We start from the raw sequence: 13,390 nt of genomic DNA on the forward strand, positions 1-13,390 counted from the left end.
CTCCAACGGGAGCGGAAAATGTGATTTGCTGTGCATTCCAGGCGCGGTTCCCTGGGGTGACCTCTCCCAGCCGGCCCGGGCGGGGGGAGCAGACAAAGAGGCGAGGCAGGCGGAGAGGGGACCCCGCGGGGAGGCAGGAGGGGTGCGGGGGGCGGGGGCAGTACCGGGAAAGGGGGCGGATAGCGGGTCCCGCGGCGGCGGCGGCGCCTGGCCAATGGAGAGGCGCGGCCCCGGGCGCCGCGCTCCGCCGCCGGCATTTAAACGGGAGACGGAGCGATGCCCCGCACTCGGTGCGCCCTCCGCGGACCGGGCGACCTAGTGTGCAGCAAGAGCGGTGCTCTCCGTCCCGCTGACCCCGCGCCGAGCCCGGGCGGCTCGTGCCGCGGCCGCACACCGCGCCACGCGTCGAGAGCGCAGGCCCCGAAGGCCCGCAGCACTGACAGGTGAGCGCGGAGGCGCGGGCGTGTGTGTGTGTGTGTGTGTGTGTGTGTGTGTGTGTGTGTGTGTAAGGGTCGGCAAACGACTGCCGCGTCCCGCTCCGTGCAGACTTGCCGTAGGCCGAGGCCCCGCGATCCCTGGGGTGAACCCTGAAGAACCATCGCGGGGTCTTTCGTGCCAAGGTCTTGGCTGCCATGACCTCACCTTGCGCGGTCTGCAGGGCAAGACTGGGAAAGAGGATGTCAAAAGCAAGAGCCCCGCATCCCACTTCCACCTCCCGGAGCTCCGCTAATACGCTCCTGGTGTGTTCGGCAGCCGCGCTTGCCAGTCGCGCCCGCTGGGTGAGGGCGCAGAGTCCGTGAGTCCAGAGCGCAGGAGCAGAGGGATAATGGGAGAGCGGGAGCCGTGAGGCGCTGCGGGGACCTGCAGCTCGACCGCAAACGCCAGGGCAGGTTGCAATGAGAGGGTCTCATTTGTTTGAGGCGGGGCGCTGGGTCTGGGGACTTCGGGGCGCGCACGTCGGAGGGCCGTGAGAGATCCTGCCGTGAGGTGGTGGATCCTGAGAATCAGCGATGCATTTGCGTATCCCCAAGATGGAGACTCGTGCACCAGCGGAGCTGCGGAGTTCCGCCGTGGCGGAAACCCAAGGGTCAGGTAACTGGACAGCTGCAGTGAGGCGCGCGGTCCCGGACGCCTAGTCCCGCGAGCCCGCGGTGCTCACATAGCAAACACCGCACACACTGACTGCGCGCTCGTGCGCGCTGTTTCCTCTTCTAGGCTTCTCCCTGCCCCATGCGCTTCTCGGCTGAACCGCGGACGTCCGGGCGATGGGCGGTGACAACCTGCCGGGTCCCACTTGTGCGGGTACCCCTTAATTTGTGTCCGAGAGGCCCCTGCCTGCACCTCGCCGCGCCTTCCTAGAGACGGACTAGGCGGGACTGGCGGCGGGAGGCTGGTCCCCGGGCTTGGACGCCCAGGTCATCCCTCGTCCTCCCCCGCCACTTTGCTGACCCCTCTGCAGCTCACGGAGCAAGGCCGGGGGGCGGTGGGGTGTCGGGGCCGTCACCTTGCCGGCCGGAGTTATTTGTAGATTTCTGGCTTAGGAAGAACAGACGCGCCACCGCTCTGGCTTGGCATTGTCTTCGGATCCCAGCTCTGCCTTGGGGGCGCCCCAGCCTGGCGTTTCCCCGCGCAGGGCTCTGGTGACGGCCCCCCGGGCGAGGCAGGGGGCAGACAGGAGCCTCTCCAGTGAAGCCCTTCCAGCGCGCCCAGAGCTGGCTCGAAGGGGCTCCCCGGTCAAATCTGGGTGCTGCTTTCTTCTCTTTTAGACAGAAATATAGCCTCGAAGTTAGGGGTTAAAAATCTCTTCTTAAATGTTACAAGGGCAGAGAGGCGACCATCGGTAGGTAATTGGATCTCCCGCTGGAAAGAGCAGATCCAAGCGGTGTGCGCGTCTGTTTATGTTCCCCTTCGAGATGGTGCCAGGACACGAGTTGATTAAAACAATCTATTGTGTTAAGTGGGTCACCAGGGATTTAAGCTGTCCCAGGGACCCCAGAGTAGTGGCTTCCCTTTGGCTGTACACACAAGTTAAATAAATAGCGGAGAAGAGGTTAAGATAACCCTGAACCCAGGGTGAGGAGTCTTCTTTCACCCCAGGGCTTTCCACTTTCCAGCACCCTCTTTTTCTTCTTTCTTTCTTTCTTTCTTCCTTCCTTCCTTGCTTCCTTCCTTCCTTCCTTGCTTCCTTGCTTCCTTCCTTCCTTCCCTTCTTTCTCTCTCTCTCTGCCTCTCTTTCTGGGATGCAGGACTTGAAAGGATGGACTTTTCAAAGCAAGGAGGGAAAGAAGAATATTATAAAAAACTACAGATTCTCATCTCCTCCTCGGCACACTGCATCCTACAGTAATAGGTGATTTGATTACCATCACTGGGTAAATTGCACACTCCAAATTGTTAGTATTAACTAATTATTTAAGGGCTCTTTAGAACTTTGTTGCTGTGTGTAGGGCTGTGTGTGTGTGTTTATCCCCCAGGTCATTGTAGGAATTAAAGTGTTTTGTAAACTTTGTAATTTCACAGATTTCCTATTTTCTTAAAAGTTCGTTTTGAGTGAAATGTTTTGGTAACCCATGCACGATCTATGGGAAATCCAAGTTGGCTAACATAGACTTATGTGAATGGTTACACAGGGGAGAATAAAAACCTATTACATCCTCACCTCTCTGAATGAGAGCTGCCTGCCTTGTCTTCTGAACTGAAGCCCTAATCTTAAGGTTTAAGTGTGAAAAGTGATACAATGCCACGAAATTTTATGCCACAAACCCTGCTCCCAAGAAATGCTTGTCAGCAGCAAGGCTGTGGAGCAGCAAAGCTGTGCAGAATAGAGCGTGTAGGACAGACGGGAAAACCTAAACCTTTTATGTAAAAGGAGTGGGGGAGGTAGGGGAGGTGACTGTAGCATCCAACTGAAAGCACAAATCAGGCCAGTGTTATCAGCCTATGTCTGACATCTGCAAGGAATTGTCTTTAGTTTTAACATATGCTCTTAGAAATACAAAGTACAACAATAATTCCTGGGACCAGAAAGGTTTTTTTTTTCTTTACATGTGAACAAAATAGAGAATTATTTGAGTCACAATATTGTTCAAATTTGATTGCATTAGAAACAAGTCCATGTGTCCCTTATTAAATACCATGCTGAGTGTCCATAGAATAGAGGTTAAGGACATGTGTTTGGGGGCTAGGGAGAATGGGGCTCAAACCCTGGCTTTCCCGTGAGGGGCTGTGTGACCTTGGACAAATTCCCAACTTTTCAGAGTCTGGATTCCCTGATCGGTAAAAGGAAGATGGTATTATCTACCTCATATTTTGTTGTGAAAAATCAATTATAAAATTCAGTCAGAATTGAGCATAATGCCTGGCATAGGGTTTAAAAAATAGAGGTGGCTCTTAGTGGTGGTATTGGGAGAGGCAGTAACATTATAGGACATCAGCGTGTACCACAAGGTGGTTCTGAAATGAAATCACAAATCCCACTCACACAGGGACCAACACACATCTTTCACTACGATATAGAACCTATGACTTGACCGACTCTCAATAGGGCCGCTCAGTGAACATTTAACATTTATTACTTTCTAACTTGTGTCCTGTTGACCACAAGAATTGTATACCATCATTAACTTCACCAAAAAATCTTCGGATGAGCCTAGAGAGCTCCTGAGATACTTAACTACTAGGTGGTCTCCTCCCTGCCCTATATGATGTTGGGCCCCAGCCTGACTTAGCCTGAACGGTCTCCAGAATAGGGAGGTTACAGTTAGGGTACTTGCAATACATACAGGATGAGACTTTATCCTCTACTAGTTTGCCTTTGGTGCAAATTGTCTGAAAACAAAAAAAATCAACGCAGTATATTCTTAAGAGCTTCTCTGCTCAATTTCTAAAAGTTGACTATCTTTTTAAAAATTAAAGATCCAATTTAAAAACAACCGTTGCCCTTCTCAAAGATTTAGTTCTGAGAAATAGGAATAGGGTCTTCTAAAACCTGGCCTGCACTTAGAGCCTGTGCTGTCACTTCCATTATTTTTTTAATACCGGGGAATAATTTGATGTCATGCCTGTTGAATAGCTTTCTAAAATTCAGTTCATCAGGAGGAATTGATCAGCCACAGACATCTGGCTTGCTGATCCTTGTCTCCTCACTGTTTATCCCACTCAGCACTCCATTTAACTGAATACAAGCAGGTTGGTTAGCTAAAATGAGAAATACGGCAAGAAGAGTGCTGAAAGGAGCTGGCCTAAACTTTCCCAAAGACATGGAGAATATTAGAAACAGGTTACACATAACACTTTTATTTCTGATTCCCCAGAATTACATGATTGTGTTCTTACAGCCTGGTGAAGATTGGAATAAATCACCATGACCTGCACAGGACAGAGGTGGCTGATATGGCTTATCTTTGTGCAGATGTTTGCTGTTGATCACTTGGGGCAACCTGAAGGAAAGCATCAGGTAGAGGAGACATGCTTTGAGAGTATCTATGTCCTCTGGGACAAATGGATTAGAGGGGAGAACAGTGGTAAAGGAAAAAAAAAAGGTAGGGGTGGGTGGGTCTTGCTGGTGGGAGACAGTTGCAGAGAAACTCATCATGAAAATATGATCACATTAGTTGGAGAAGCAGAAATACATTAAGGGGAAGTTGAGGTAGCATTTGAAAAGAATATTGTCTGCAAAGGAGAATAAAGGGAGGTCTTTGTGGGTGTCTGATGCACTCTGGGTCCATGAGATGCAGCTTTAATTTAATAGTGTGAGTGGGTCATTTCATGAATGCAAATTACCAGAAATGTTTTCAGCTCTTGTTTGGATATGGATGATAATTCATAAGACCTAAATCTGGATTAACCTTTGGATTCATTTTTGATAACGAGGCACTCTGCTAGGTGTTGATGGGAAAAAGAATTATCCTCAAGGAATTTACATTTTCTTGGTTTCCTCCACGTCTGTGATATTTACAGAGTGCAAATTATTTGGCGGCAATACAATTGGGATTTCAAGAACACAACCGCCCTGTTTCGTTCAATGAGTGATCAAGATCATTTTGGTGTGGAGGAGGTTGGGTGATTGACCACAGTGACTTGACAGAGCCCTGGTTCTAGTACCAGTTATAGGTCTCATCCCCCTCCCTCTGACTTGTGTGGGATATGCAAGAGTCCTTCAGAGCACTTTGTTCTCTAAGATGCTGAGGTCTCTGTTGACTGAGATTCCTAAGGTTGTTTTTTTCCTCTCTCCAAATAACCAGTTATAAGATTTAAGAACTCAAAAGCTAAAGATATTTAAAGAGTAGGGCTTTTTGAAAATGAAAACCATTTCATAATATTTTTCACACCTAATAAATTTTGAGAAAAATTTACTTTTCTTAAAAAGTCTGTCACTCCAGACCCCTTTTTCTCATGGGGTTTGCACACTCCCGTAGGAACAGGAAGTCAGTCCAAATTAAAACAGAAAAGCACAGTTGACTAATTTTGAATGTACTGCTTTATTGTTGGTTTCTTCCAGAGTGAATACAATGACTTTTTTTTTTAACATCTTTATTGGAGTATAATTGCTTTACAATGGTGTGTTAGTTTCTGCTGTATAACAAAGTGAATCAGCTATACATGTACACATATCCCCATATCCCCCACCCCTTGCGTCTCCCTCCCACCCTCTCTATCCTACCCCTCTAGGTGGTCACAAAGCACCAAGCTGATCTCCCTGTGCTATGCGGCTGCTTCCCACTAGCTATCTATTTTACATTTGGTAGTGTATATATGTCCATGCCACTCTCTCTCTAAAAAAAAAAAAAAAAAAAAAAGGTTCTGAAGAACCTAGGGACAGGACTGGAAAAAAGATGCAGACGTAGAGAATGGACTTGAGGACACGGGGAGGGGGAAGGTAAGCTGGGACGAAGTGAGAGAATACAATGGCTTTAATTGGAAATATAAACCCTATGGTGTTCTCCATGGGACCAGGTAAAAAGAAGTGGGTATTTGGAGTTTTTTTGGAAAAAGGAAGAGAAGTATTAAGAAGCTCCCTAGACTAGACTCTGCTGATCTTCAGCATGTGTGAAGGCATTTTAAATGCAAAGAACAGAAACTCTGTTGGTCAGTGTGTTCCATGACAATCATTCATTGAACAAAAGAGCATCTACTCTGCCAGGCATGGAGGAAGAGGTGATGAATAAGCCCTTATGACTCTCAGACTTGGTATTTATTTAATGACAGATGGGAAATGCCAGATAGCGAAAGCTGAGTATAAAGAAGGTCCTAAGTGGTGTAGAGAAAGAAAATTGCATTTTTTTTGATAGATGTTTGTGGGTATGGCTGGCCCCATGACTTGAACCTCTCCCATGCAGTCAATATACCTTCCCAGTCAAGTCTCAGATTGGCCTCTGTGATGTTGGCTCTGCAATCTTGCTCTGGAGGCTTGGATTGTTCTGGAGGCCATTTTTAGGAAGGATGGGGAAGATGGTGGGTGGAGGCCTAGGGCTGTCTTATGTGTTCCTCTTGGAAATGGGCAGAGACTGAATTTTAGTTTAGATCCTGGCCCAGAATTGAATAAAAACAGAAACTTGTGAAAGCTTCTTGAATTCACAATATGTTTGCCCAGGAGACTGGACCGTCCTGGCTCAAGTTGTCCTGCTCTCTGGAGAAAATCAGCAGTGTTTTATAACTGGGCTTTCCTCATGAGCGATATTTTAAAGACAAAACAAGGAAATTAATTTTTTGCTGTTGTTGAGGCAAAAAATGCTCTGTTTAAAGAACAAAGATGCTGTAACATAAACTGACAAAAGCCAGGGAGTCTACAGTCAGAGCAGGAGCTAAATGTCACATTATCAGCTCCAAACTTGAACTTGCTCAAAAGTATTAGGTTAATGTTTAAAAGATGGTGCCATTTAAGGATATTTTGAATTTAATATTTAATTATCTTAATTTGACATTATCCTTAGGGTTGCATGGTCTTTACTTACAGGGGCTGCCCTTTAGAGAATGTAGATTCCACCCTGCCTTTGTCTTTGAAAGGTAACTGCCGCAGCTACTAATACCAACTTGGATAGTTCCTTGGGGACCACGGTGAGGTTACTATTAAATTGCATTTAGTGGTTATCATGTGTCACCCTGCTGGACAGAAGGGAGCAGGGACCTGGGTGCTTCACAGCTGTGTCCTCGGGTTCAGAACTGTGGTGGGCGTGGAAGACAGGGGAAACCTCTGGATTCAGGTCAGACTTGGTGTGATGGCCTGAGGAGGGAAGCTGTGAATTTGAAACTGCACTCATTGAGAAGAAAATCCCTCCACATTTTCACAACTCCCTCTGTGCCCCGTGGCTGCATGTGCTATAGGTCTTGCTGCTCAAAGCTTGTTAGAAAGGCAGACCTACTGAATGATAATCTGCATTTTAACAATATCCCCAGGTGACTGTCTGCACACTCAGGTTTGAGAAGCCCTGTCCCAGGAGAATCTTAAGACTCTGATGCTTCTCTCTTGCACCCTCTTTTGAAAAATAAGCTCCTCCTCCTCCTCTATCTGCCCCGCCTTCCCTGAATATCCTGCTTTAGAATAATCCTCCTTTCTCTGATTTACATTCCTCACTCCTTTCACTTTGTTCTCTCTCCATCCTTGCTTTCTGGTTTTTTTGTCAGTTTTCCCTTTGCCTCCACTCCCCTTATTTAATTTTTTTTTGCCATTGTTCATATGCCATTGTTCCTACTGACCCATATCTAACTCCAGACCCATCCACAATAATTCATTATCATTAACTTATTCAGCATGTCTGTGGCCCTTACTAATGTAAATATTTGCACATACCTATTCTCTTGTGTCCATTTTCTACCTTCTAAATTTTATATACACACACACACACATATGTGAAGGACGTATTTCATTATTTTAAAAGTAGAACAGTGTGTATCGTGGTATTAGGAATGATATAATGAATATCTGTGCCCAGTTTAAAAATGAGAATGAGTGATCCAGGAATCTTATGAATTACGCGATCTTTCTGGTAAAGTAATTTGTTCTGTCTGCAGTACCACCATATTTAGTTAGTTCTGTAATCGCTTTCAGGTTTACATCAGTGTTGATCTGAACAACATATCTGTGGATATGAGGTGTTTGTATCTTTGCTTAAGTAAAGTCATTTATTGAAAAGTAAAGTGAAATATTCTCAAGGTCAGAAAGCAAGCTGTTATCCTAGGACTTCGACTAGAAGCTGAGTCTTGACTTTTCGTCTAGTGCTTTTCCTGTGAAGGATTCTCCCTCCGTCTGGTCTCCACACATCTCCTTCCGATGCCTGATAACACCGAACCTCTCATAAGCATCCAACCAAGCGAACTCAGGAAGGGCTCAGGCCAGTCAGGGAGAAAGAGTGAGACCCTTTCCTGTCAGATGAGCCCTCTGGCTGGCGAGGCTACTTCATCTATTTACATAGTAGGAACTTACCAAGTATTGTCAAGTACGAGAATGAATAACTATATATAAAATAAACAACAAGGACCCCAACTACATTCAATATCTTGTAATAACCTATAATGGAAAAGAATCTGAAAAAGAATAAATATATATAACTGTATCACTGTGCTGTACACCTGAAACGAACACATTATAAATCAACTATACTTCAATTAAAAGAAAAAAAGAATGAATCCAGTTCAGTGACCATAATACAAAGTCAAACGTAGTTGGTGTCAGAAGCCAGGAAGCAATTCCCCTGGGAGGACAAGTGACAGAGTTCACATCTTGGCTTATTCACTGGCTGACCCTGGGCAAGCTACTCCATGGCTTAATGGCCCAGAGGGTAACGAGAATAACAGTACCTAATGCACGGAGATACCGTGAGAGGAAATGAAATCGTTTACGTCAAGTGTTTAGCAAGTGCCTGATAAAACATTAGCTGTTTTACGAATGTTTTCATGAATTCTCTTTTCCATTTTTCATGCCTCTCCTCTCTGTGTCTCCCCCCCCCCCCCCCTTTAGCATGAGCCGTACGGCCTACACTGTGGGAGCCCTGCTTCTCCTCTTGGGGACCCTGCTGCCGGCTTCTGAAGGGAAGAAGAAGGGGTCCCAAGGGGCCATCCCCCCGCCAGACAAGGCCCAGCACAATGACTCGGAACAGACTCAGTCTCCCCAGCAGCCTGGCTCCAGGAACCGGGGGCGGGGCCAGGGGCGGGGCACTGCCGTGCCCGGGGAGGAGGTGCTGGAGTCCAGCCAGGAGGCCCTGCATGTGACCGAGCGCAAATACCTGAAGCGAGACTGGTGCAAAACCCAGCCGCTGAAGCAGACCATCCACGAGGAAGGCTGCAACAGCCGCACCATCATCAACCGTTTCTGCTACGGCCAGTGCAACTCCTTCTACATCCCCAGGCACATCCGGAAGGAGGAAGGCTCCTTTCAGTCTTGCTCCTTCTGCAAGCCCAAGAAGTTCACCACCATGATGGTCACGCTCAACTGCCCCGAACTACAGCCACCCACCAAGAAGAAGAGGGTCACTCGTGTCAAGCAGTGTCGTTGCATATCCATCGATTTGGATTAAGCCGGCCCTACCCAGCCTGTCCTTGGGGTGCAGCCCCCGGGCGGGCCCAGAACCAGACCTAAATCAACCTGATTCTCACTTGGCTTAAATCTAGAGGCGAGAAGAACCACCAGCTGCCTCCTGCCAGGAGCCTGCTAGTGCGTAGTTTGTGTGCGTGAGTGTGCGTGGGTCCCTGTGGGTGTTTGCAGACACCAGAGGAAACACAGTCTCTGCTAGAGGGCACTTCCTATTATGTAGACGTATCTGCTTCCATGCGGGATGGTACAGAAAGCCGCACCACCTGAGGCACACTTGGAGGGGCAGGGTTGTGGTCGGGTTCTGCCTTGGTCTTCCATGTGCCCTCCTGGGGACCAGAACCTCCCTTCAGAATGAATGTTAATGGAAGAGGCTGCTCTGAGGGCAAGAGACCTGTTTTAGTGCTGCCTTGGCCTTAGAAAGGATATTTCAACCTGTGCTTGCTTTCCCCCTTCCTCTTCCCTGTCACAGACCATCCCTTCTTAGGATCTCAGTGACTATTTCCGTCTAATCCCCTACCTGCCAGAGGTTCTAAAGTAACTCGCTTGACCACAGATGCAAATGTTTCCTATTTGGGGAAGACCTTTCAGACTCTTGGGGAGGCTGGTAGGGCAGGAAGGTTAGAGGATTGAGAGAAGGGAGAGATCACAGGTGAGCACCAGTTGACCCAGCAAAATTCAGGAGGAAGATGTGCAGAGCCTGGAAAGGCCAACCCCCAAACACAGTGAGACCCATGCTTTAGCAAGTTTTTTCCTGGTATTTAAAGAACCCAAGGGAACAGAGGAGAAATGAAATTGCCAAAAAAAATCATTAACTTTGTGAGTCACTGTGACTGTCGAAATTAGCTGTAACCCAATACCAAACTTAAAACATAAACATTGACCACTCCTATTTTCAGAACCAAGGGAGTGAGTGAAACCAAAACAGCCCCTTCTGCTTTGCCCCTCAGATGGACAAAAGATGTAGTTCAGAAACCCCCCCCCACAGGAATAGGAAAAAGACAAAACCCTTATAAGCAGAAGGTCTTATCTTTCCTTTCGGCTGGGGTATAAACCTCTTTCCCAGTTCATTATTCCTGTGTCATGTTTCTGAGAGCCACAACCCTGTATTGTAAAGATTCTGCCTCTGCTGAATGTACCTGACAGTGAAGGACCAGGCTAAGATAAGAGAGTTTAGGCCTGCTCCTTTTTAGAAAGAAGTATATTTGGGGTCTTTTTGTTTTAGCCATCTATAAGAGATTGAGCTGGAGAGTAAGGAAAGGAAGGAGATTGCCTCTGGCTAAGGAGTAGTCAAAAGTCAGGGAGGACATGTAAGGGATACACCAGCCCTTCTTCCTTTGCCCTTGAAGGGTCTAATGGGAACCCCCAGTTAAGAAATCAGAGTATTTGTGTGCATTAGCTGTCCTACAGCTGGTAGGATTTATGTAACATTGTAACCATTTGGAAACTACTGTTCCCTGATTAAACTTAGGTTGTTTGCAATGCGTATTTAGTATTTATCTGATGGCCAAAGCACAGGGTGGGTGAAGCTTCCTGCATTTTGGATTTGGACAACTTGCTCTCTTCAAGCCTGAGGTTTTATATGTAAACCACCCCACACCCCCGATACTCTTTTTGCCTTGCATCCTCTCAGTCTCACCAGCCAAGTCATGTGGAACATGAGAAACAAACACCATAGACTTGTGTTTCAGTTGCCCATGAAGGCTCCAGCATTCAAAGAACCAATGCAACTAAAGAGGCTGCTTTTATTTTATTTTTGTTTTGGTCCAGTGCTCTCCCTACTAACGAATAAATAGGAACCATACTTTGAGGCAGAAGTCATCTTGAACACCCGAAATATTGGGTCTAGTTTTAAAACTTTGAAATTCACTACTGATGATTCTACACTAGGCGAATTTGTGCAAACACATAGTCTGTGCATGTCACATGCACCGTACGCCCCTGCCCTAAATCCTTGTGTCATCCACGTCCTCCCAACAATAAAACACAGAATGGATTTAATTAAGCATGCAAATGCTAAGCTAGAATTTTGAGGGTGGGGGAGAGGAAAAAGGGGAAGGAGCTGAAAATATAAAACCACACTAGAGAGGAAGAATGACACTCAGAACCAGCAGACACCGAATCTCTCTTGTTCTAACTCTGCCACAAGCATGCAGTTTTGTTAAAAAGAGATGACTTCAGTTGGCAGCAGGAATCTTCTTTTAGTAGCTTGTACCACAGTCTTGCATGTAAGTTGGATTTGGCTTAAGTAAAGAGAATTTCCTCAAAATGAGCTTCACTGGGATAATCAGCAGCATAACTGCCCTAAAAGCACAGCACTAGCCAAAGAGGGAAATGTCTGCTTTTCTTATTGTGCCTACATTAAGACTAGCCCAAGTCCCGTGTGTCTTCCAACATTTATTGAAAGTGCCATATCTGTTACATTTTGTATTGGAGTCACCGATGATGTAATGATATGTTTTTTTCATTACTATAGTAGAATTTTTTATGGCAAGATATTTGTGATCTAGATCTTTCCTATTAAAATAATGCCAAACACCAAATATGAATTTTATGATGTACACTTTGTGCTTGGCATTAAAAGAGAAAAACACATCCTGCAAGTCTGTAAGTTGTTTTTTGTTATTGTAGTTCTGCAAAGTTAAAAATGTAAGTGAAAAATCTGGAGGAAAGGATAATTTCCACTGTGTGGAATGTGAATAGTTAATCAAAAAGTTATGGTTATTTAATGTAATTATTAACTCAAATCCTTTGGTCACTGTGATTTCAAGCATTTTTTTTTTCTCCTTTATATGACTTCCTCTGAGTTGAGCAAAGAAGAGGCTGGCGCATTGTATATTGTTGGAGGATTTTATCAGAGGGAAACAAAATCTTGACACATCTGAACGTGTGTTACAGAGTCAAGACCTGAGCTTTTATTTTTTTAATTGAATGTTCCTTAAAGGTTAACTGAGGCAATTTAAGAAAGATCTTAAATGTTATTTTGGAAGAATTAAAATGTGTGTATACAAACAAATAGCAGATAATAATGAATAGTTCACAAGTTCCTTTAAGGAGAAAATCTAAAATAAAAAATGTATGTACAGAACATTTATAAATCACCAGTTAATGCTGACGAGTGAAAGTAGTTCTACTGATTTGTCATTCTCAATATATTTAATATCAACTGCATTATGTATTATGTCTGCTTTAATCATTTAAAACAACAAATTTATGAAGACTATGATTGGGGTCCTTTGCTGTCTATGAGGATGAGAGGGGATGTGATAGTCTCATAAAAGCTAATTGGGTTGAAAGCAACGTTTTATGAATCTGTGACTAGAATTTAATTCCACCCCAATAATGTTCTATATAACCTTTCCCAAAGAGCAATCAATAAATTGAAACTCTTCTCTCTTTGTGTGTGTGTGTGTGTGTGTGTGTGTGTGTGTGTGTGTTTCACTGGTCATGTTCACAGGGCAGGGCTGGGGCAGGGATTCACTTGTCATGGGAAGGGAGGTAGAAAACAGATCATGAGATCTCTTGTGATCTGAAAGGAAATTTATTTTCTCCACTCAGACCTTCCAGGTCCCACTTGATTTCAGGAGGACACCTCAGGCCATGGCAATTAGAGGCAGGGGAAATCTGGTGAGTAGTGGAAAGTACCAGCCTTTTCCCCAGAGCTAGAAAGAAGAGTTAGAATGCTTCTGAGAAGCCTTCAGATAGTGGAAGAATTGTCACACTGAAAAGATAATAGCTTTATTTTGAGGTGTTCAAGGGAAAAGGGGGAGAAAGATTTGGGGCTCAGTAGAAGAAAGAGCTTTCTAATGATGAGAGTGATTCGGCAATGCAATGAGCTGCCTTTGAGATGATCAACTCCCTGTC

The 13,390-nt window shown here is 45.6% G+C and overlaps 1 protein-coding gene across 3 annotated transcripts; it reads left to right on the top strand.

Moving 5' to 3' along the window:
• The first annotated feature begins 258 nt into the window (after window positions 1-258).
• GREM1 (gremlin 1, DAN family BMP antagonist) lies at window positions 259-12,891 on the top strand. 3 transcript variants are annotated; one of them, XM_036844841.1, is made up of 2 exons: window positions 259-443; window positions 8,957-12,891. In XM_036844841.1, the coding sequence occupies exons 1-2, from the start codon at window positions 277-279 to the stop codon at window positions 9,510-9,512; spliced, it is 723 nt and encodes a 240-aa protein (XP_036700736.1). In that variant the 5' UTR covers window positions 259-276; the 3' UTR covers window positions 9,513-12,891. The 3 variants fall into 3 exon arrangements, with proteins under 3 accessions (XP_036700736.1, XP_036700737.1, XP_036700738.1); XM_036844842.1 differs by lacking the exon at window positions 259-443 and adding an exon at window positions 953-1,092; XM_036844843.1 differs by lacking the exon at window positions 259-443 and adding an exon at window positions 4,374-4,456.
• Window positions 12,892-13,390: the final 499 nt, after the last annotated feature.

Source organism: Balaenoptera musculus, chromosome 2 (genome assembly GCF_009873245.2).
Source record: "Balaenoptera musculus isolate JJ_BM4_2016_0621 chromosome 2, mBalMus1.pri.v3, whole genome shotgun sequence".
Classification (NCBI taxonomy): domain Eukaryota; kingdom Metazoa; phylum Chordata; class Mammalia; order Artiodactyla; family Balaenopteridae; genus Balaenoptera; species Balaenoptera musculus.

Coding starts and splice junctions, on each gene's coding strand:
- GREM1 (XM_036844841.1), top strand. CDS start 277: ATGCCCCGCACTCGGTGCGCCCTCCGCGGACCGGGCGACCTAGTGTGC. Junction 444..8,956: donor AAGGCCCGCAGCACTGACAG/GTGAGCGCGGAG, acceptor CCCCCCCTTTAG/CATGAGCCGTACGGCCTACA.